At 34.8% G+C, this 25,154-nt stretch overlaps 3 protein-coding genes and 1 pseudogene across 3 annotated transcripts in view; all 4 read right to left on the reverse strand.

Moving 5' to 3' along the window:
* Positions 1-2,280: 2,280 nt before the first annotated feature.
* On the reverse strand, positions 2,281-2,937 carry LOC108820455 (uncharacterized). The gene has a single exon (XM_018593395.2). It carries the CDS (start codon positions 2,935-2,937, stop codon positions 2,281-2,283), a length of 657 nt encoding a protein of 218 aa, XP_018448897.2.
* Positions 2,938-3,188: 251 nt separating this feature from the next.
* Positions 3,189-5,241, reverse strand: LOC130498507 (F-box/kelch-repeat protein At1g55270-like). The gene is made up of 2 exons (XM_056991926.1): positions 4,918-5,241; positions 3,189-4,763 (listed from the first exon to the last, which is right to left on the reverse strand). Exons 1-2 carry the CDS (start codon positions 4,981-4,983, stop codon positions 3,522-3,524), a joined length of 1,308 nt encoding a protein of 435 aa, XP_056847906.1. The 5' UTR covers positions 4,984-5,241; the 3' UTR covers positions 3,189-3,521.
* A 5,128-nt stretch (positions 5,242-10,369) lies between these two features.
* Positions 10,370-14,044, reverse strand: LOC108819048 (putative disease resistance protein At1g63350; annotated as a pseudogene).
* A 9,638-nt stretch (positions 14,045-23,682) lies between these two features.
* LOC108819461 (uncharacterized) overlaps positions 23,683-25,154 on the reverse strand; it is a 1,739-nt gene continuing 267 nt past the window's right edge. The window contains exons 2-4 of the mRNA XM_018592503.2: positions 25,058-25,154; positions 24,590-24,925; positions 23,683-24,499 (exon numbers count right to left, since the gene is read on the reverse strand). Coding sequence (XP_018448005.2) covers positions 23,826-24,499; positions 24,590-24,925; positions 25,058-25,154 — 1,107 coding nt within the window. The 3' untranslated portion in view covers positions 23,683-23,825. The remainder of the gene's footprint in view (positions 24,500-24,589; positions 24,926-25,057) is intronic.

The raw sequence follows: 25,154 nt of genomic DNA on the forward strand, positions 1-25,154 counted from the left end.
ATAATAGTAAGATTTATCAAAATAAAAAAATATTTTAAAATATAATTATAATTCATTATGTATGTTGTGTTGTTATCTGAATATTTTTTAAATATAAAGTTGAAAACATAAAGTATATAACTAAATATTAATCAAATATAATTCTTAATTTTATATAATTTAAAAGTGAATATAAAGTGAATTAAAATAAATAATTAAGCTAAAAATAAAAAACAAAATTAATTTCTTTGATTAATAGTTGATTAAATTAATAATAGTAAGATTTATCCAAAATCTAAAAATATTTAAAATATAAATATAATTCCTATATGTATGTTGTGGTGTTATCTGAATACTTTTAAATATAAAGTTGAAAACATAAAGTATATGACTAAATGTTAATCAAATAAAATTCTTAATTTTATATAATTGAAAAGAGAATATTGAGTAATTTTAAGGTTTATTTCTATATAATAAAATAAAATTCTTAATTTTATATTATGAAAAGAGAATATTAATTGACGATTTTCTTTCTCTCACGGTAAAAGTTAAAGCATTTAGAATCTTCATTACCCTTAATAAATAATTAGATTAGATTTATTAATATAGAATTATTCAAAATTAAAAATAAATTTCATTAATTTGATTATCATCATTATCTAAAAATTGTATATTAAGTGATCCAAAATATTTTAAAAATAAAAAAATATGTATATAGTTTTATGTATATATGAATATTTTTAAACTTTTTACGTAATAAAAATATCTTATTGAAATAAAAAAAATTATTTTATATAAAATTAATATTTAGTTAATTATTAAATATTAAATATATCAAAAGCATGAAAATAATTTATTTAGTGGTTCTCGAATTGATAATATATTTATTTAGTAATTTGTAAAATTATTAAGCCCGTAACTGCGGACAAAATACCTAGTTTTTTTTATTATTTTATGTGTAATGTCACATTTTATATAAATAAAATAGTTGTTAGAAAACAAATTCAAAAGAGAATACAAAAACTTTTACCTCCTACATAACAATCCATGACCTCTATTCTCTGAATAAAACCTTAAATTATGTAAGACAACAGCTTGAAATAGTAAACAAATCCAAAAATAAAGTAAGTATTAATTATTTTTCTTCACCATATTCAATTTTCAAAGTTCACATTAACTTTTTGTCATCAAATTCACATTAATTGATTGAAGAAAAATTGCATCTGATCCATAATCAAAAACATCATCCTTCTCCGTATATATATAGGTCATGTTTCAAATCTAAAGAACAGTAGTGGCAGATTTAAGTTTAAATCAACTACAAAAAAAACATATTTGCAAAAAAAAAAAACTACAGACAACATAAAAACATCAACATAAGAGAAGGTGTTTAAAAGGACAAAAACAAACAAAATGGAATGTAATTTTCGGTTTAATAATTTAAATGAAGTGGACGTTTTATGAATTAAACGAATTCTAGGTTATTAAATTAAATATTTAAATTATACAAATAATTTGATTAAGATATATGTCTTGGCCAAAACCGTAAGTACATGTATACTCTTAGTGAAATATCCAAGGTTAATGTTAAATTGATTAGAATTTATTGTTAATGCCACAAACAAGGTTGCCTTTAATTAGTGTTCGTGTTTTTTTTTGATGAAATTTCAAATTTATTGATCTATCAAAAAATGTTATTTACACTGAAATGAAATCTTTTATTGTAATGAAAACTCTACAAAGAATGATCCTAATTTGTGACTTCAAACCATCGTTGCATTAGGCCGGTAAGCTTGTGATTGGCTCTGTACCTGAGGGAGTAAATACGATTTCTAATCGCCCTGTCAATCTTTTTCCGAGTGGTATCAGTTGAAGCCCAGTTTTGGTTCGTGTTTTAATAAGAAAGATATCACTAACAAATTAAAACAAAAAATAAACAAAATAACTGCATATGAATTATAAAATAATTATGTATAAAGATGTCACATTAAACAAATAGTAATATAATAAATATTAAAATTATAAACCACTAATTATGTAAAACACATATTTATGTTTATGTATTTAAAAGTTAAAACAAGGGTCAAGAGCATAACATTAAAATCCATACGAAAATAACATAAAACCGAACTTGACAAAAACTAATGACAGTTAAATTATCTGATTAAACTACCAACTCCAAAATATTTTCCTGTATGCTTTGAAAGTAAAACTCAACATACCACATATACTATCAGTTTTCTTCATTCTTTTTTTTTTTAACTCAACATAACATTCATTCAATCTTCAAGTCAAAGGTTCTTACACAATAGATTTTTCAACCTCTACAAAAGATTTAATCCAAGAAGGCATAATAGAAAACAACACGGGGGCATTATTCTCAAAGGAGGGGGCCTCTTTTGCAATTCTATCAACATTAGCATTACTCTTTCTTCCTCTGAAGACTACCTGAACCTCACCTAATTTAGCTAGCAGATGGTGCATGTCTTGAACAAAGGAGTGAATGCTAGGGCGACTATCTCTCTCTTGTAATGCTTGAACTAGCTCTATGCAATCTGTTTCAAATATGAGCTTATTGTAGTTAAGCCTTACCATTGTCGAAATAGCCCATCTTAGCGTTTCATCCTCCGTCTCTATTGGAGATCGTCCTTTAGGTAGCCTTCTTCCTCCCATCCATACAACATCACCAAGATGATTTCTCAAAACCCATCCAACACCACAATGATCCTTCGTTCTGTCCCAAGCTCCATCGCTGTTACACTTCAGCCAATTATGCGGTGGTGGAGTCCATCTTTCCTCTTCTCTAATCACCGGGTTTGTGTTCACATCTTTTTCCTCCAAATCATCACGACTATTCCACTCATCAAAGTCCTCTTGTACCTTAGTAACCACACTGGAAGGCTCATAATCCTCACCTCTATAATAAAAAGCATTTCGACTCTTCCACAGTCTCCACATTATCCATGGTCCTAACTTTAGAAAATAGTTACCTTCCGAAGAGTTGAGGGACCAATTAAGTACTCATAGATGTTTGTGTAGACTGAGTCAGACCACTCGGTTCCTAGTGGAGCTGGTATAGGAGAGGTATCTGAGATTCTCACCAACAGAGAGACAATCACTTAGTGCTTTCTACAGGATATGGTGGATCTTTGGATATGTATCAGTTTCTTCATTCAGATACAGATTATGTTATTTTTTACCGAAGGAACTTTGAGACGAAAGACTTGAGATTTACAAATCCACAGAATACAGAATGTCAACAAACAAAAACACTATAACAATTGCTAAAACCCCCATTTAAAACCCACATTCCTATAAATACTAACAAAGATTAACAACACCGTAAGAGATGGCCATGTCTGTTCTTACTCACTCTTGGTCTCATGTATAACTGTTAAGAGTAAGACCAGACATGAGGCTCTTGTATAACACTTCTTGAGCCAGTAAACAAGAGTTGCCCTGCTTCGTCCTCTCTTCTTGATAGCTCAACGTGGTTGGTTACTCCTCAACATTCTGGCTCCATTGTTGAGTTTTCATTTATGTCATGCTTGAAGCACTTGGCAATGCACAATGTGACTTTTCACAGCTCTTCCTGCAATACTCGACCATATATTACTGAGAATGCTCTTCGACTGTCCTTTCACCGCAATGTTTTCCCATACCCTAGGATTGTTCTTATCAGGATTCGAGACATCAACCAGACTCATGCTCATGTTGTTCCTGACTATACAAAGCTTATTGTTCAGCGGAACAAGAGCCGCAGCTTCAAGCGCATTTGAGTTCCCCAAGTGAACTTTACTGTCCATGAACTTGTTCCATGAATCCGTGGACTCATCAAACACCCTGAGCTTGCACCCGTCCCTACAATCCAACCCGTAGAGACGACCATTCAGAGAAGTACATGGGTTTCTCCAACCAGTAACCATCCCATCACTGACAGGACTCCATGAGTTAGTCTCAGGGTCATAAGCCTCACTCATGACCTGTTGGTGAGACCCAAGACCCTTGAGAAACCACTTCTTGTCGTAAACCACACCGATAAGAGGCACCATTGCTGTGCTCATATCAGCGACGAAACTCCACCTGTTCTTGTTCGGATCATAAACCTCAGCCGACCGTAGCGTCCTCTGAATCCCTTCACACTCCCCACCCGCTACATACAAGCAGTTGTTTATAACACAGCAACCAAAGAAGTGTCTCTTCCTAAGCATATCAGGTGCTCTATGCCACTTGTTTGTTCTAGCGTTATAGAAGATAACCCTCCTCATTGATCCCCTCAACGGATCCTTACCTCCAAACAAGTAAAGATGACACCCGCTTAAGACAGCGCAACCAAACCCAACAGCTTCAGAATACTCTCTAGGAACAGGCGGAAGCGGCTGAGGATACTGAGAGACAGGATCAAAAGTGTTCCAAGAGATCTTCCCATCACGGTCTCGTTTAAAGACATAAACCCACTCTTCAGACATCTTTAGTAACTTCCTCTGAGAGTAGAAGAAGTTACCAGAGGCGAGCCTGTACCATCTCTTACAGACGAGCCTGAGTTTCCTATGGTCAGCACGAGGGACACGGATGAGGCAAGCGACGGCTAGGTCGTCAGGGAGGCCAGGGAGAAGCGGAGGTTGGATTCTCGTCCTCTCTCGCTTGGAGTGCTTGCTGCGGCGATGAGCATTGGGGTTGATGTCGGGTTGGATACAGAGCTTTGAGCCAGGAACGAACTTTCTCGCTTCCACAACGGTCTTGAGACCTGAGTCCACTCTGCAGTAGCAAGATACAGAGTCCACCTGAAAAAAAAAGATTCCAAATTTCAATAAAAGGAGCAAACTTTCCGCAAATTGAACTAGGGTTTCTTAAAAAGGAAAGAATTGAAGCAAAGAATGTCCAGAGATTTCCCGAAATAGAAACTAGTGATTTCTTTGGCGAAGGGAAGAGCTTTACCAGTGGAGCTTGAAGGCGAAAGCCTCTGGACCCGTTTGGGGATTGTCGCTGAGAAGATAGATCCATCCTCTTCAGAACCCGAAGCTCATAAAGAGACACAGATCCTCGTAAAGTCGCGAACTTTCAGGCCGATCGAAGAATCCGATGAGAACCCTAACGGTCAAAATCTCTCACTGTACATGAGAGGAAACAAGTGCGGCTGAGAAGAAGCAAAACGTGAGCTTTACCTTCCACTTCGCTCTCTCTACACGGTAAAATGGGTCTCTCTCTCTCCTCTCTCTAATCTCTCTCTTCTCTGTCTTTGACGCTTTTTAACAATTCTCAGGAAATTTAAGTAAAGCGTTGGTATTTAATACTATTATTAATGCTATAAAGAGTTTTTAGTATTTTTGGTAATTTCAGAATCTAGTTTATTGAATGAATGCATGATTAAATATTCTAATATTATAGCCAGTGAATAAATAGTCAACAAAGGTGTAAGATTTGTTGGGTGTTAGTCAACCATGTGTAAGATTGACATTATTTTCCAGCACATTTTCCACTCAAGATTTCAAAACGTAAAGAAAGGTTTATTTATCAGTAAGTCAGCAAAAGAAATTAGAAAGTATAGTTCAAACTATTCGTATACTGACGTATTTAATTACACTAACATAATTTTAGTAAAAAGTTAAAAATGGACAAGCTAAAACCGTTGCATTTTATTTAAAAAGTTGGAATCTGTCAGGTGTATTTAAATATAATGGTTTGGACAACAAATTACGCTAATTGATGCCTTACGAATGGTATGTTTGGACTATAATGCAGCTACCGACCTTTTGTATTGAATCTATATTATTAAAACAGAAACATTCTGTTGGACCTAACATTTATTTTGTAAATTTTTAAATTAAATACACCTTTATACTTTATAGTTAAACATACATTAAATCACTAATGTTTCTTTCTTTATACTACTATCCATGTTTCCAAACAATATACTTATTTCTTTATCTACTATCAACGTTTCCAAACAATATACTTATTTCTTTATACTACTATCAATGTTTCCAACAATATATTTTTTATACTACTATCAATGTTTCCAAATAATACAATAGTTAATCTTAATTATTTTATATATATCATTTTCTCTTTAAAATTTTGTAGAAATGTCATAATTTCATAAATTGCAAAATAGTGAACTTTAAAATTTCGATTATAAGATTATAAATAATGAAACTATTACAATTTAAATCCAATTAGAGTACATATAAGTCATCCATCAGTTTAATCGGTTAGTCTCGAGTTTTAGTGATTTTTAATATGAATATTTTAAAAACATAAATTGAATTGTCAGATCTCCGGATTAACCGGTATAATCACAATCGGGTTGAATTTAAAAATACAGATTTAAATGCAAAAATATTTTAAATACACACTCTTTAAAAATTACCAAAATATTTGTTAAATTATTAATGAAATTTTTCAATATAAAATATTCTGCGCTTCAAAATCGCGGATCAAAATCTAGTTTTATTTAAATACCATTAAATTATACGGCAATTGATCAACCACTTCATCAAAAACTATTTAAAAGAAGGGGACGATTTTGTCATATGGGAATGGGACGGACACTCATGAATACTATAATTTCAAATATTATATGTAGAATAAATACAAAACAATACGTGGATGATCTATCAATAATTTTTTTAAGAGAAAATTCTATCAATATTAATAAATAATAATTGAGGTGTACAAGGATATTTATCAAAATGTTGCCCTTTTCAAAAAGGTTCAGAGAGAAAAGAGCCAAACAATTAAGTTACAAAAAAGAGCCAAACATTATATGAAATATATTGTAAAAGTATATTTATTGAAAGATTCTTTTGAGTATTTGAGACCATAGGTTACATGCATGCAAATAGACTCACAAACATACGGACAAGATATCATTGATCATACATGAAGAAAAGTCATACCAGTACAGTACAGCTAATATAAATGCTAGTATGGTTAACCTACCAAAACTGGCATTGTTATTCAAAGTTATCTAAACCAAACTTTAAGTATAACAGAAACATCATTATGTTATTAATGGAATGATTTATGATTGAGGTTACTTTGAGCTTAACAAATCAATGGAAAATTATACAAATAGAAAGAAATAAAATGATGAGTTCAAGCACACAAGAATGCATGTCAATGGACCAATGATGGCAACTGGCAAGAGAGTTATGACTTAATAAGAGATGATTTTTCAACACCAATTTAATTATATTTTAATACAAATGATTATAAAGTACATTTTGACAATATTTCATAAACATAATGGTAGTTAGTAGTTATGATAAATAAAATTTGTCTATCTTATATTGAGAAAAAACCTTACTCATGATAGAATTTCTCCCCCCTAAATTCACTTTTAATCATAGTCATATGGCTTGCCTAATTAATTCTTTGACAATGACATCTCACTAAACCCTTAAGAAAAGAAACTGATTTGGTATGCTATACACTTTCCTCTGTCTTTGATATACATGTATTATTCATTTAGTAATAAGATTTTTTTTTTGAAAATTTATAAAGATTTGATAGAAAAAAAGACCGAGAGTATTAGACACTGGCTTATCTGTGAAATACCATACAAAAATAAATTATTTTGTAGAGAGGATGTAATTTTGGTTAGTTAGTGGATTTTGATTATTATGTTGTTGGTGTTACACAATGCAATTTTCCTTGATAGTATACATTTTTCAAGGAAAAGAAAACAATTCACAGAAAACATTAGGCTAAAGTCAATTATAGTAGTATGTACAATTGTATAAGAATCAAGAGTTATTTTCACTGTAAGACAGTTTTAAGTTTTTTATTACAAGATAGGGTAGTTTATACTACTAAGGCAGTTTTTTCTAACTATTTTCTCTTTTTCTAAATAAGCTAGTTAGATTGTAACTAATTATGTTGACTAATTTAATATATGATTTTTGGCTCACGAAAACTAATCACATATCTTTCCATTAAAGAAAAAAAAGTGGGTCCCATTTATTTACTTTTCATTTTCTCCTCTTTAGTTCTTTTTTCTTTTTGAAAAGTGAATGTTGTTTTTTCAGAATTTTTTTTCCATTAAATATTTTTATAATCAGTATTTTTATTATTAAGTCTATCTTTTGAGATATGTGAAGCTATATTTTTGAGATATATGTTAGATATCCAACATGTTCTAAAGTTATGTACATCCGTTAGTGTACATGTGTACAATTGTACAATAAATGTTAATGTGTAAAATTGTGTATAGTTGTGTACATTCGTTAGTGTACATGTGTACATTCGTTAATGTACATGTGTTGAATTAGTGTAAAGTTGTGTATATGTGTACATTCGTTAGTGTACATGTGTACATTAAAATGTTGAAACTTGCAAAATTATTCAATTAGATAGTATGATATTATGGTAATGTTTTAATGATATATATGTATGTGTACATTGGTTTACATATCCACATGTTTTATGTAGAATTTTTTTATAATAGTATTATGTTAAATGATAGTTACATGTACACATATATACTGCTGTACGACTTGGCTGTGTACACAATGTGAGGTGTACATGTGTACACATAATACATCTTTTGAGCAATTTCTCTCTGGTTTCTTGATTGTTTTATTCATTATCTTTGTACATAGTGAAATAATATTTGTATAATGATAATGATGTACATGTCATATTCATCTTGACTGTGTGTGTGTAAGATAAAGTATAAATGACGTACATGTGTACAAATATGGAGGTGTACATGTGTACGATAAATATGATAGTGTATATATTTGGGTCAAGGACTATATTTGGATTCAGTCAGATTTCAAGAATGCCCCTACCATGCGTGTACATGGAAAGAAAAAATCCACATGTACATTGTTTTAACATTATCTTGAGTTTATGAAGTCGCATGGCTTAGTTATTTAGATAGAAAACATACAAAAAACTAGAAATGTGTACACAATCACTTTGATGTATAATAAAAAATTAGTGTACAATCATTTTGATGTATAATACAAAATTAGGTGTACACATGTACAATTTGAATGCAATGTACATATGACTTTTTTTCATTAATGTTGAAGTTACGAGAATAACCTCATCTTCTTCCTTAGCCATTGTCGACCAGAAACCCAAATTTCCACTATCTCGCCTATTTTCTTCAATTATTTACATCTCAACCTTTTTTTAATGTATTTTTACCCAGACTTGATATGTTGCAATCTTAATTTATAGCTTTAATCTTAAAAGTTTGAACAAAAGTGATTTTTGGTTTCTAATTTGTTGGAAGATTTGTCCATCAAAAATATAGCTTGACATATCTTAAAAGATAGATTAAATGCTAAATATACTGATTATAAACATATTTTTTTAAAAAAAAAGTGAAGAAAAAACAACATTCATTTTACAAAAAGAAATAGAACACAAGAAAAAGAAACAAAAAATATAATACATGAGACCCACTTTTTTAGTTGGTAAAAGGTGACTAGATCGTTCAAAGAGAGAGAAAGCAAGAGAAAGAGTTAGCATAAACTGTCTTAGTAGCAGAAACTGTCCCATTGTGTAATAGAAAACTTAAAACTGTCCCATGGTGTAATTCTTTCAAGAATCAAACTATATCACTGACTATGACTAATACATGGACTACTAAAGACTAAGTACGGATATATAGATATACACATACAAACAGTATATCACTTTAATATGATGTATCATGTATGTAAGATACACATGGACTACTAAAGAGTAAAGTACACATACATAAACATACAGTATATCAATTTCATGTATGTAAGATACACATGGACTACCAGAGAGTAATACATACACATACAATGTACCAGTTTCATCTGTGTATGTAAGATACACATGGACTACTGAAGAGTAAAGTACACATATAAACGCATCCAGTATATTACTTTCATATGACTGAGGATTTGACTGGAGTTTTCAGATGAGGAAGAAGATCGTGGTGCTCGCAGTTCATCCACTGATCTCTGCAGGAGCAGCAAGTAGAGAAACCCAACTGTTCCACCAAAGAAGAAAACAATGGCGGAATCCTCACCTAGAGAGAAGGAGAAGACAGAATTTCAGAGAAGGCCGAGAACTGCATCATAGAGGAGTAGGGAGAGTTTCAAGTTTGCGTATTCTTCCATCAATGCTTTGCTCGTTGGAAACGACTGTATGGTAGTCAATATTAGGAGCTGAAGTGAAGAATAAAACCGAGTCTTTGGGAGTTTCCTGAAGTCTAGGCTGCAGTTTTAAGAGTTTGTTTTGATTTGTTTCAATTTTAATAAGTCTTCCACTCTTTTTGAGGAAGTTAAGCTATAGAGTCAATAAGAAAGTATTCAGTTCATTTTCTCTCATCTTGTTTTTCCATTCAGTTTATAACAAGTGCCTAACGTGTTGCAAGCTCGTGTAGGAAACAGAAAGAGAGTTCAAAATGAGAAAGTTTCTTTCAAAAAGAAAAAAAAAACTGCAAATGGCATAATAGTAAATGAAAGCGCTCCAAAGAATTCCAAACGTAACAGTGTTGAAGCAAATGCAAAATGAATTTGCAGAGACACAAAGATAAACTCCAAACAAACCAAAACAATACACAGAGATAAACTTCAAACGTAACAGTGTTGAATGAAGCAAATGCAAAATGAATTTGCAGAGACACAGAGATAAACTTCAAATAAACCAAAACAATACAATACAGAGAGAGAGAGAGAGAGAGAGAGAGAGAGAGAACCCAAATGGCATCATTAACTTTGAGCTTGCTGCCTCCGAAGAAGCCTGTTAGGCCATCTCGCCATAATCACCCTAAAACACACACAAAAAAAGGACAAAGGTCAAAGCTTGAGAAAAGAAAATCCATTTTTTGAAAACAAATAAGAGATGGAAAAGGAGAAATTACATTTTAGGGATGAAGATAAGAAGCGGGTTTTGGTTGGTTCGTCCTCCCATTCCACACCTTCAATCCATTCATCTTCGCGGTAGCGGATGATGAGTCCATCTTCACCCTGCTTGCCACTTTGGGAGCTGAGTGGAAGCTTTTTCAGATTTGGACATCTCCCTATCTCGACTTTCTCTAGAGATGGAAGAAGCAGAGGAATCCAATAGATATTCTTCAGCTTTGGTAGACGAAACAATTCAAGATGATTCAGCTTTGAAAAAAGAACAAGCCCTGATTCTTCACCTCCGCAAGCTTTCTCTCTGTTTATTATATCTTCAACATCTTTCCCATCGCCTACTATCAAATCTGTAAGATTTGGAGCGAACATCAGAAATGTCAATTCCTTAAGGCATTCGCATTCTAGTAGATACACTCTAGAGAGGCTGGAGAAGCATATGTTCCTTGGATTGTGTAGAGGCGTAACCGTCTTGCTTTTGTTGCATATTTTTCCCATCTTTATCTCAGATATTCTGCAGCATATTGTGCGAAAATCTTTAAGCTTGTCCATAGTTACCGGAAGTGATAATCCAGATGATTCCAGATCCATATTCGTGACGCCTACTTGTCGGGTACAACTTGTCAACCTATGAGAGCTGAAAAATTTCTCCAGAGGTAGAGGATGATTATCCTCAAATCTTGTGTATAAGACTTCCAAATGTTGCAAGGTTTCCAACTCCTCCACTGCGTTGAGATCCTCCCATGTAAAAATTAAACGCAATATTTTCAAATTCTGCAGCCTTGATATCCCAGCAATAGTCTCGATTCTAGGCAACTCCAAGTAAATTAGTTTTTCCAACTCTTGTAGAAGACCCATTGGCAAATGACGTATACCAGTGAATGACAAGTTGAGATATTGCAAGGAAACTAGTTTTGATATTCCCTCTGGCATTTCAAGCAAACGAAAATTTCTCGATAGATCCAAAACAAGTAGCTTTGGCATGGACTTGAAGAACTCCATCGATATATCCTCCAATGATCTGTTGTCATTCACAAGAAACGTTGTGAGTTGGAGACATTCAGGACTACCAACGAGATGCTTAATAGAGTTATCCATAAGTGAGATCCTTCGCACTACTTTCCAATTCTTAACATTTGGCATTTCACTTAACAGAGAACCCGCATGCACAATGAAAGCATCTTCTTCTTTTCCAAAATCAGATGCAATCCACAAGGCCATTTCACGAACAACATCATGCATACGCATACAGGCTCTGCGTTCCGGTTCAACCTCCATCAACAATGATGCACGAACCAGACTATCAATTATCTCATAGCCCTTGTTCTCAGCCATTTCGATGCCTTCACTTGCATCTATCATCCCTTCACCTATCCAATAACCTATCAACTTTGCTTTGTAAATAAGACCATCATCTCGTACTAAAGCGCAGTATAGGAAGCAAGATTTGAGATTCTCCTCTTCGAGATTATCATAGCTAAACTTCAAAACCGGAAGGATCTTATCTCCCATGTCTTTTGAAAACTTAGCAGCGTTTGAATTTAGCTCACGAATTGCATATTCCCATTCTCGACTCGTCCGTTTAAATGACATGGCCTCGCCAATGACCTTAAGTGCAAGTGGTAGACCATGACACTTTTTAGCAACTTGGGCTGCAAGCTCTGGTATGCCTGGATCACTTCTTAACGTGGTCTCTCCAACCACCTTTTTGAACAACTCCAATGCATCTTCAGGTAGCAAGCACTGGACTTCCATCTCAGCATCCACTCTCATACGCCCACAGACTTCTTTAGAACGAGTGGTGAATACTATTTTACATCCATTTTTTCTTTCTGGGTAAGGGACTCCGATCTCCGTTAGTTCTACTTTTTCCCATAGGTCATCCATCAACAACACAAACTTCCTCCTCTTTAGGACATTGTGTATAGCACACGCCTTTTCCTTTTCATCTTTCCCGCTCCAGTCATCTCCATCCAAGCCTAGTTTCTTTGCAACCTGGTTTTGAATTTTCTGGATTTGTAGCTCTTTAGATACCTCAACCCAAATCACATCAAAAGTATTATTTTTCTCGGTAAAATTATTGTTGATCTGAGTGAGGAGTGTAGTTTTTCCAACTCCCCCCATACCGTGCAACCCCATAATACCAACACCATCATCACTCATGAGACGGTTCCATGCTTTTTCAAGAACCTCTTCTTGACAGACGGTTGTAGGTTGAATAGGCCTCTCTATCACCTCAGACGCTGGAGCTTTCCCAGCTACAACTTCAAAAACCCCTTCAGATTTGTGTTTCTCAACCTCGCCCAACTTTAAGAACACCCGTTTCCCATAACGATAACTCAGTTTTAAACTTTTGGAGCAAACCCCACAAAGACATAACCTTTTGAGCTCAGTTTCTGTAACATTGACCAGACCATTGACTTCATTTTCGAGCTTTTCAGCTTCAGTAAGCCTACCTGGACTTCAGAAAGCCTTCGTAGACCTTTCATCTCCTCATTGTCCACCCTTGTTGACAAATCATCTCGCCTTGCCTTCAACTCTTCCATGGCTGTCTCCAAATCTCTGAGATTTTCCTCAAGGTTGTGAATATAGCTCTTTTTGACACACAACCATTGAGAAATATTATCCACAACTTTATCAACTGACACTGAGACAGAGAGACAACCACCCATCGCTGCAGCTGCAGCTACACAGAGAGTTTTTTTTTATAAACTCAAGGAAAAATATTTCACAAAGGAAAAGATAATTTTTGGGAGAATTGTTTGGAGGGAAGAAAAGAAAGAAGATGAACAAACTCTTCTTACAAAGATGTATAATTGCTGAGAGCTCAACGATCCATCTAATTTCAGAGAATCCAAAGATGCAAATAATGGCTTTGTTCCAACAACTATAATATTGTTTTAAAAAAAAGTTAAACCTCACACCTCAGTATTATTATATTTTACGACAAGAATCAAGAACGTTTTCTTAAATATAATAACTTAAAGTGGCTGTCGATTATTGACTACAGTGAGTGTCAATTATTAACAAAGAAGAAAAGAAAAAGCTTTGAATGGACAGATGAAATTGACTCAGTCGGAGAGGAATTGTATTGCCGAGAGAGAAAGAGAGAGAGAAAGTTAGATCTAGTTTTACCTGCTGACGGATGGGTTTCCACGGTCACCGTCGCCTCGAATTTATTATTATAAGTTCAAAGTATAACTCCAATCTCAATTTGTTATGTAGAACTCAACTCAATATAAAGAACTCTCTTTATTAATCTCTTCAAAGGAAACACTCAAAAACCTTTGACTCTCAAACTCAATCTGTAAAACTCTATATAGAATGCAACACTCTTGCATCTCTTATATAGATCTCAAATATTCATAAATTCTTAGGTAATAACTTTCCTAATCCTAATACACTTAGGATTGGTGTTGCTTAGACTCTAAGTTAACTTCATGTTTATCTCCAACATTCTCCCCTTTAAACTTGAAGTTATCTTCTCCTATGTCTTGAACTCCCACAAGGTCTTTCATTTCTTTAAACTTGATTCTCCCCAATGCTTTAGTTAAGATGTCTGCCTTTTGTTCTGTTCCTGGTACATGCTCGACGTCAACCAATTCGTTTTCAATACACTCTCTAATGAAGTGGTAGCGCTTGTGAATATGTTTGCTGCGACCATGGAAGACCGGGTTCTTGGTAAGAGCTAATGCCGACTTGTTGTCAAGTCTTATTACCACTCGATTACTTGGCTCACCAACGACCTCTCCCAACAACTCTTGAAGCCATATGGCTTGTTTTGCAGCCTCGGTTGCAGCCACAAACTCAGCTTCACAGCTTGATAAAGCTACCGTTTCTTGCTTCTGAGAACACCAGGTAATTGGACAATCATTCAGATAAAATATGTGACCTGTAGTGCTTCTACCATCATCCTCGTCAACGTTGTGACTAGAGTCACTAGACCCTTCAAGCTTCATCTCGTCGTTCTGTCTGTAAACAAGACCCAAACTCGTTGTTCCTTTTAGATAGCGTAACACAGCTTTTAGTGCTATACCATGTGAGACCTTCGGACAATGCATATATCGACTAAGTAAGCCTACATAAAACGCAAGATCTGGTCTCGTGTGAAGTAGGTAACGTAGGCAACCAATCTTACGTATATAATCTCTCTCGTCAATGCTATCTTCTTCCTCGGCTTTAGATACTTTTAACCCGAACTCCATAGGTGTTTGTATGGCATTGCACTCATCCATTCCAGCTTCACTCAATATATTTCTTGCATATCGGTCTTGATTCAATGTTATCCTCCCCTCCTCTTGCCTTACTTCGATCCCAAGATAATATGTTAACAGACCGAGATCAGTCATCTCGAATATTCTTGACATCTCTTGCTTGAACTTATGTATCATAGTTATGTCAGAACCAGTGACTAATAAGTCATCGACGTACACAGCGACCAGTAACAGACGATCCTCTAACTCCTTTCGATATAAGGCCGGTTCCTTTGAGCATCGTTTAAACATCAACTTCTCTAATACTTTATTTAGCTTTTCGTTCCACGCTCTCGGAGCTTGTCTGAGACCGTACATGGCTTTGTTAAGCTTGTATACTTTATCTTCTTCTCCTTTGACTTCGAATCCTTCTGGTTGTTTAACATATACAACCTCTTTTAAGTCACCGTGTAGAAAGGCGGTTTTGACATCTAGGTGATGTATTTCCCATCCCTTTGATGCGGCTAATGCAATGAGAAATCTCACAGTTTCTATGCGGGCAACTGGTGCGAAAACCTCTTCGAAGTCAATGCCATGACGCTGAATGTAACCTTTGGCTACTAATCTTGATTTGTACTTGTTGATGCTTCCGTCTGCATTCCTTTTGATTTTAAAAATCCACTTCAACCTGATTGCTTTTGCTCCAGGCGGGAGATCAACAAGATCCCATGTTTTATTTTTCACAATGGAACTTATTTCCTCTTCGCAAGCTACACGCCATACTCTCTCTTCCATCGCCGTCTTGAAGTCCCATGGTTCCTCGTTCAGCAAGAGCAATAGACGTTCTCCCTCGTCTTCGGCACGACAAATATAGTCATCTAGGTAAGCAGGCCTTTTGCTGACTCGTGTTGATCGTCAGGGTTGGATATCATCGTCCTCTGTTTCATCTAACTCCTATGTTTCCCCTGTTTCCCCTGTTTCCTCTGTTTCATCCTCTGAAACTCTCTTTTCTTCTTCTATCATATCGTTTGATATTTCTTCAAGACCCTGATTCCCGTGTTTCCCAAGCATAATTTTGAACGCTCCAGGTACTTCTTCTTCGTTTTGTTTGGATTTGTTCCAAGGCCAAGTCTTTTCTTCTTCAAAAACTACATCCCGGCTTACAATTATCTTCTGATGTGTGGGATCAAATAATCGATAAGCTTTGGAGCCTGGTTCGGTTCCAAGATGCACTAGAGTACGAGACCTGTTATCTAGCTTCTTCAGGTTCGTCATCTCAACTTTGGCGTGTGCTATACACCCAAAAACTCGGAGATGCTTGATGTTCGGTTTCCTGCCTTTGAATGCTTCATAAGGTGTCTCAGTTTTTAACGTTTTTGTTGCAATCCGGTTAATCAGATAAGTCGAATGTCATACTACTTCCCCCCATAAGTAGTTTGGTACCTCCATATGTGCTAGAATACTCCTCGTCATCTCTAATAAGGTCCGGTTTCGCCTCTCAACCACTCCGTTCTACTGAGGAGTGTACGGTGCCGTTAAATGTCTTTGTACTCCTGTTTTCTCACAATAAACACGAAACTATGTGCTTGTGAATTCTCCACCTCTGTCCGTTCTCAATGTTTTGATGGTCGTATTGGTCTCGTTCTAGACAATCCTTTTAAAAATCTTAAACTTCTCGAATGCTTCAGACTTCTCTTTCATTAGTATAGACCACATGTATCTTGAATAGTCATCGATAAGAACAAATATGTATCTGTTCTTTCCTGCAGTAGGTGGTGTTATTAGTCCACAAAGGTCGCCATGTACTAGCTCTAATACTCTGGAAGCACGGTATGTTGTTGATGCTGGAAAAGGTCGCCTCGCTTGCTTAGCATGCAAGCACGAACTACAGACTTCTTTCTCGACTTTTAGCTCAGGTAGTCCTGTGACAAGCTGCTTATTTACCATTGTCTTCAAAGCATCGGCTCCTAGGTGTCCAAGTCGTGCGTGCCAACGTGAGTTCTCACACTGAACTTGTGTTTGAAGACCCTTTGTTTCTTCTATCTCCATCACTACTTTGTACAATCTATTTCTTGATCTTGAAGCTTTCACAATTAGATTACCATCTTTGTCGTGCAACGTAAGATAATCTCCTCGCATTCTCACATCGCATTCAGACTCAGTAGCTTGCCCGAGGCTTATAATATTACTCCTTAACTCCGGAATAAAATACACGTTTGCTAGCATCTTCTTCTTCCCATCTTGACTCACGAACATAATTGACCATTTTCCTTTAATATCAATTCTTGAATCATCTCCGAAACGGAATTTCCCGGTGACAGTATCATCTAATGAATTGAAGTATCTCAGGTTCCCAGTCATATGGTTGCTAGCTCCATTGTCTAGGTACCATATCTTGTCGTTATCAGAGATTGATTCAAAATCTTTAGGTGTCACGTTTCGTTCATTCAGATAAACAATTTCGTGCATCATAAGTTTTTCGGCTTCATGTGTTTCGTCTCCATCTTTGCTCTCAGTTGATTCTTGTAGTTTGAGTAATCTGTCTGGACATGTTGCTGCGAAGTGGCCTAGCTTGTCGCACCTAAAACATGTTACTTTCGATGTATCACGACTTTCCCAGTACGAACGTTGATTGTCCCACTGTGATCTTCCTCGTCCTCTTCCTCTACCGTAGTAGCTGTTGCGACCACTCCTACCACGTCCTCCATAGTAGTCTCGATTTGGTTGCTGCTCCGCATTTGTATACATGAGTTTATTCTGGTTCTCATGTGGATCTTCTTCTTCATCAATTATGCGCTCCTCATATGTTTTTAGTCGTCCTATCACATCTTCAAACTTTGCGGTTTTTAGGTCAATTGATTGTTCTAATGAGGCCACCATGAATATGAATTTCTTTCTTGGAAGGCTTCCAAGTAGTTTCTTCACAAGTTTGGTTTCCTCAATAGTTTCTCCCAACGCCATTGCCTTTGATGATATCTCAGTTAACTTGCCCACATAGTCATCTATCTTGTCAGTTTCTCTCATCTTCATCCGATCAAATTCCATCATTAACGTATGGAGACGTGCTTCTCGCACTCTCTCTGCCCCCACGTTGCGCGTTTGTATTGCTTCCCATACCTTCTTTGCTGATCCTAGGTGCCCAACTTGTAAGATCATCGCTTCTGGAATGAACTGATATATAAGTGCTGTTGCCATGTTATTTTTGTTTTTATCAGTCAACTCTTCTTCTATAATCTCCCATACCTCATGAACACCTAACACAATCTTCATTCGTATTGCCCATACGGTGTAATTTGTTGCGGTAAGCATTGGACAACGAATGGAAGAAGAGCCTCCTTCCTTCTTCGTCACCTCTACTATATCTCCCATCTATGTCTCGGTTTGTTTTCTCCTTTATGCTCTGATACCAAATATAAGTTCAAAGTATAACTTCGATCTCAATTTGTTATGTAGAACTCAACTCAATATAAAGAACTCTCTTTATTAATCTCTTCAAAGGAAACACTCAAAAACCTTTGACTCTCAAACTCAATCTATAAAACTCTAATTAGGATGCAACACTCTTGCATCTCTTATATAGATCTCAAATATTTATAAACTCTTAGGTAATAACTTTCCTAATCCTAATACACTTAGGATTGGTGTTGCTTAGACTCTAAGTTAACTTCATGTTTATCTCCAACAATTATTTCTTGTTCGCTGTCGTTTCTTTGCTCGATCTGGTGTGTTTTTTAAACTGTAAGGGACCGTTTTTTTTCTCTGTTTAGCTTGGTTCCCGGGAGGTGGAGGCTCTGTTAGCTCCACCGTCGCCGGCTTGTGTATCCGGATGGTAGAGGCTCTCTTAGCTCTGCATCGCCGGCATCTGTGGCCTTTGTTTGTGAAGGCGTTGGTGGTTTTTCTCTTTGGGAGTCGGTTTAGTCGGCTTTGGTGTCTCGAGAGATGGAGGCGGTGGTGATAGGGTTTCATGTTTTAATCCACTGTTCGTTGTGTGAGGGTTTGATCGGACAAGATCTTGATGCGTTTGAGGACACTTTCCGACAGTCTGAAGAAGAATCTGAGAGTGATGGCTTCGTTTGTGCTCGGGATGAGATCTCGATCTAGATCGATTGATGCTCTCCGTTAGAAGAAGCGTTGTAGGGGCTTGCGGTGTATAGATGCATGTCCCTGGTGTGGCCGGTGAGAGGCCGTTCTAGTTCCGGCGTAGCCTTGGCGGTGGCGCCGAAGCGGCTTCGTAACACGTGCAAGGTCAAGATGAGGCAGCTGGACGCGTGTTCAGACGTGCAGCTGCCAGGGTTTTCATCGGTTTGGGCTTTAGGCTCATTCCGTTCTTTTGTATTGGTTTTGTGTATGTGGGCTTTAAGTTTAGTTGGTATATGCCTTAATTTATATTCTCTGGGTTTTTTTCCTTTTTAATTAAAAGTCTTTAGACGGAAAACAAAAGTGGCTCAGTTGCCAGGGTGGAGCATCCACACAACTTTTTTCCACGACATACTACTCCCTCCGTTTCTAAAAATAGGATTTTCTAGAGTTTTCACGTTTATGAAGAATTAATAAGTATTTATATTTTAGTTTACTATTTATTTTTCTACACACTTTTCAATAAATATCCACGAATCAAATTTAATCATTTCAAATATTCACAATTAATGTTTCTAAAAAATATACAAAAGTACCTCAAAAATATAGAAAATCTATCTTTGTGGAAAATAAAATCTAGAAAATCTTACTTTTGGGAACGGAGGGAGTATAATTTATATGCGGTCAGGGCCGGCCCTGAAATTTTGGGGGCCTGAAACCATCTCTATGTAAATTTTTTTTTTTTTACAAATTTGGGACCCAAAATCATTTTTTTCGGGTTTAAATCTATGTAAATGTTTTCAAAAATTTTAGGGGCCTGTAGCAAATGTTTTACTAGGCATTGTTCAGGGCCGGCCCTGCGGTCAGGTAAGAGAGCATTATAATTTGGCATACTTTGTGGAGATGAAATTAAAGTAGCTCGGTTGCCAGGGTGGAGCATCCACACAACCTTTTTCCACAAGATACTACTCCCTCCATTCCTTAAAAACATATGTTTTGATGTCTTGACACATATTAAGAAAATACATTAATCATACGCCATTGCTAAAAACTATAAAATTCTAATGCATTTTAATCAATAGTCTTTCAATAAATTCAATTAATTTTTGAAATTTGCAATTAATTTTTAAACAATTATTTTTCTAAAATATCTATCTGTAATGAACGGAGGGAGTATAATTTATATGCGGTCAGGTAATAGAGCATTATAATTTGGCATACTTTGTGGAGATATCGTTACAACATGCAATACTTTGAACTATACAGGGCCGTCTAACAGCACGTGCAAGTGGTGCGGTCGAATAGGGTCCAAATCAATTTTTTTAAAAAAAATTAAGAATTTCTAAAAATAAATATATAAACTATGATAAAAACTTTAATTTTTCAGACATTATACTGAATTTAGAGTTTATAATTTCAAAAATACATCAAATATATATAAATAAAGTTGTAAATTTTTTTAAATTACTCGATTGCATTGTTAAATATACCGTTAATATTTTTTGAACAGGATCTATAAATAATTCGAGATGGCCCTGGAACTAGAGATATACTCTGAGTTGTAATTTGTGTTATTTTTTTGACAAAACTACCTACAACAAACGGAAGAGACGTTCACACGAAAAAGAAAAGGAACTAGTCTTTTTGAAGTTTAAGTTAGTGCTTATTTTATTAACAAGTTAGTCTTATTATATAGTAGTTAAGTTTAAAGTTTGGAGTTTGAAAAATATGACTTGATTTATAAACTTTAAAGTTAAATAATTGAAAGTATAAATGTTAGGAGTTTAGAACATACAAGGTTTGGGGTTTGGAGTTTAGAGTTAAAAAGGTTATAGGGTTATATTTTAAGAGTAGGAGAAATAGGAGTATAAGATTTGATTTACAATGTTAAAGTTATATAATGAAAAGTATAAATGTTTTAGAGTTTAGAATATAAATACAGTTTGAATTTGGATTTTTGAGTTAAAAATTATAAAGGGGTTTGAAAATTAATAAAGTGTATATGAGATGGGGTTCGATGTGAGGTATAGGGTTTAGGTTTGAAATTTTGGGTTATAAATTGAATAATATTAATTAGATTAAAATATTATCTTTTAAGATTTGTGGTTCAACTTTTAAAATTTAGTTTTGAAGTTTATTTTTAGTAGATATATAGTTTATGTTTGAAATTAGAGATTATAGTATATAGAATATCAAATTTTGAGTTTATATTTAAGAATTGAGATTATAGTATGAAAATATCAGAGTTTTAAAGTTTATGTTTAGAGTTTAAGGTTTAAAATAGGTTTAGGGTTTCAACTTATCCACTTCATTTCGGGTACGATTTCGTGTTTGATTGAAGATTGAAGATTTGTGTTTAGAAAACTATAGTTTAAGATTAAGAATATTAAATTTCGAGTTTAATTTTTAAGATTTGAAAATTTAATATGAAAATATTATAGTTTAAAATATTTTTTTTAGAGTTTCGGGTTTAAGTCATGTTTAGTGTTTCAAATATATTTTCTTAGCATTAGAAAAATGCTATTATCTGTCTTTGATAACATTATTAAAGTGGTTTAAATAATGTTTTGGCGCTTAAATTTACTTCCGTACTAAGTGTTGGCGGAATCAGTGGTTTTATCTTCCTGCTTACTTAATTTTCAAAATAGCATTAATTAAGTTCTATTTTAGGTTTTACTATATCATAGCGTTTTATATTATGGAAAATTTTAAATTATCTACGATAGCAGTTCAGTAAAACGTGCTATTACCATCTGATATTAATGTAGACTTTTTTTGTGGTGCGCGGTGGCAGAGTCATGCGTCTTAAAAAATACACTTTTATCGTGAATGAATCCTTCCTTTCACTGTTAATAGAGTAAGACGCTAATAGCATTACAACTTAAAATTAAGGGGGATTTGTGACGCTGTAAAATCCAGCGTTGGAAAAATGGAGGATGCGGTGGTTCTTTACAAAACACATCATTAAATGCAAAAGCCGTAAAAAAAAAACTGTTTTCTTTGTATTATTTTTAACGTCAGTCCCTGCCGCTGCGTCTACAAAAAGAACATGGCTATTTATTTTTACATGAGAGAGAAGATGATAGTTAAAAGAAAATAAAGTAAAATTAATTTAGCATTTTACACATTAATGATTGAGACATTTATGAAAGTGTACTTCTATTGGTGGTAAAGATGAATAATTTCACCAAACAAAGTGTAAAATTTAAATTTCCCTTATTTATGTCTATATTTAAGATTTTAAAATACTTGAACAAATATGTTAATTATAGTTAATTTTAATTTTATTTTATTTTTATTTTAACATCTGCTTTGTTATATTTTAGTAATTAACTAAAGTTTGATCTGCGCAATCGCACAGATATTTGTGTTAAATTTTATTTTTTTGTCTGTATTAAATAGTATAAAATATTATTTGTAAATTTAGATGTATTACATAATTGTTAATATTACATTTTACAAAAAAAAAAGAGTAGGAGAAATAAGATTTGATTTACAATGTTAAAGTTATATAATGAGTATGAGAAATAAGATTTGATTTACAATGTTAAAGTTATATAATGAAAAGTATAAATGTTTTAGAGTTCAGAATATACATAACAATTTTATTAATTAACTCTATTGTATCATCAATATTGAATAGAGTTGGACAAAATATTTGGATCCGAAAAACTGAACCAACTCATAATTTGTTAATATTCGAATGGATCCAAATTTTTAATATTCGAAGGACTGAAACCGAACCCAACCTGAGACGAAATATTTTGGATACTCGAAAATACCTGAATCATAATTATATACTTAAATACATTAGTTATTTTTAGATCAAAGAATACAGAAAATATCCAAAATACATGAAAATATTCCAATTTTTTTAATATAGGCAAAAATAAATATCTAAAAATAGCCAAAATACTCAAAATATCAACAATATCATCAATGAATATCACTTCTCCACCAAAGTATTCAAACCAAACCAATTTTCTTGTTAGCTTTAGATATTTGGTCATACAATATTCAAATTCATATGTTTTATTTTTTTTTAGATTTTGAGAATTTTTAATGTATATTGGAATATTTTATGTTTTCAACATAACCTAAATGGATGTTACAAACCGAACCGGACCCACAAAAATTTAACCGAACCAAGAGCAAAATTTATAAATATCTAACCCTAAAAATTTGAAACATAAACAGACCCAAACCAGTATCCAACACCTACCCCTAATAGTGGGTATCATATAAATAAATTCAATATTTATAAATATTTAGACTTATATATACATATTTATATGAAAATATTCAGCCAATTCTATATAAACGCCAGATCTTTAAGGCGAACACCACCACAACCATTTCAAGGTCATGGATCAGATAGTTCCCTTACAAAGCCAAGTCCGGATATAGATGTATCTGTGTAGACTGTATAAGGTTCTCTGCTTCATGCAAGACATGTATTGGTGTACTTGTGAGCATACTCTTTAGTTCGGAAAAAACTCTTCTCACGTTGCTCCAACCATGAGAATTTCACTTCTTTTCCAGTTCATCGAGTCATGGGTATATTAATTTCATATGATGTATGGAAGATACACATGGATCTATTCTTATTTACATATCCCTTTTGTATACAATGTTATGTACATCTATATTCAGGCTTTGAACACTCAAGTGAGAGCTTCCCAGGAAGAGAAGAGAAGACAAACATTGCCTCTCTTTAAAAGTGTTAAGACCCATCCTTCAAGGGCTTAAACGCAGCCAAAACAACGGCTACTTTGCACACAAGAAAGCCCAAAGTCCCCACCACAATCTCTCTTGGAGTAACCGCAAACGCAGTGGGATCTCCTCCACTGGAACCTCTGATGGCTAAAACGGACAATCCTATGGCGAATGCCAGACTTAAAACCGGAATCTTGAGTTTTCCCCTGAGGATTTGACTGGAGTTTTCAGATGAGGAAGAAGATCCTGGTGCTTGGAGTTCATCTACTGATCTCTGTAGGAGCAGCAAGTAGAGAAACCCAACTGTTCCACCGAAGAAGAAAGCAACGGCGGAATTTTCTCCTAGAGAGAAGGAGAAGACAGAACTTCCGAGAAGGATGAGAACTGCATCATAGAGAAGCAGAGAGAGCTTCAAGTTTGCGTATTCTTCCATGCTTTCCTCGTTGGAAACGACTGTACGGTCAAGATTCTGAGCTGAAGGCGAAAAGATTTGATCAGAGTCAGCGAGTTCAGTGATACGTGTAGGTCTGAGTTCCACCATTGACAGGTCACTGCCCTCTCCAAGCAAGACATCATCGACTTCAAAATCATATCGGCAACAGTAGGCTTCTTCTACATTGGTCTCTCCAAGACCAGGTGCTTTAACCACCCACAAGCTCACTCCTCCAACTCTCCATTGGCCTACAACATGAAAACAGAAACAGCAAATGACTTATCAGTGATTCACAAAAGCTTAAGTAAAACAAAGTTATCAAAGTGAAAGAAGCTGACCAGACTCAAGACTGATCCAAAAAGCTCTGATCTTGCCGAGTTCCGGTCCTAAAAAAGTGAACTCATCAACCGATCCTCTCTGAAACTTGAAGCTTTCATCATTGCTTGACAAAGTAGCAGGTATAGTCTGTAACACTGAATCACCCTTGTCGTCTATCAAGCATATAAGAACTCTAGCATTCATATCGCTGATCCCTGAGCCGAACACGTTACTTGTCTGCAGCTTCACCTTATAAAGAGAGCGAGACTCGGTCACAGTGAATGATGGGTTCGCGCTAGAAACTTTCACTTCTTCTGCTAGTAAGAGACGCAAAGGTCTTGCATAGCTCTGGTAATCTAAAACCACCAAAACTTTCGATTAAAGAGTGGAGATAGAACCAAAATTTGAACATTCTACTGATCGATTATATGATTTTGACATAGACTCCGATGATCATCCAAACCCTAGAATCGATTAGACGATGTTACCTTGATAATCAGATGTTTTCGAGCAGATTGCACCGAATTGAGAGCGACGAGTTCGACAGGAAAGTTTTCTCCTTTTACGAAATTGATTTGATGGGTT

Source organism: Raphanus sativus, chromosome 8 (assembly GCF_000801105.2).
Source record: "Raphanus sativus cultivar WK10039 chromosome 8, ASM80110v3, whole genome shotgun sequence".
Classification (NCBI taxonomy): Eukaryota; Viridiplantae; Streptophyta; class Magnoliopsida; order Brassicales; family Brassicaceae; genus Raphanus; species Raphanus sativus.

What these genes read in the sequence shown, in the direction of transcription:
- LOC108820455 (XM_018593395.2), bottom strand. Translation starts at nt 2,937, where the DNA reads ATGTGGAGACTGTGGAAGAGTCGAAATGCTTTTTATTATAGAGGTGAG.
- LOC130498507 (XM_056991926.1), bottom strand. Translation starts at nt 4,983, where the DNA reads ATGGATCTATCTTCTCAGCGACAATCCCCAAACGGGTCCAGAGGCTTT. An exon ending in TTCGCCTTCAAGCTCCACTG is followed by an intron (nt 4,764 to 4,917) that starts GTAAAGCTCTTC and finishes TTTTTTTTTCAG; the next exon opens with GTGGACTCTGTATCTTGCTA.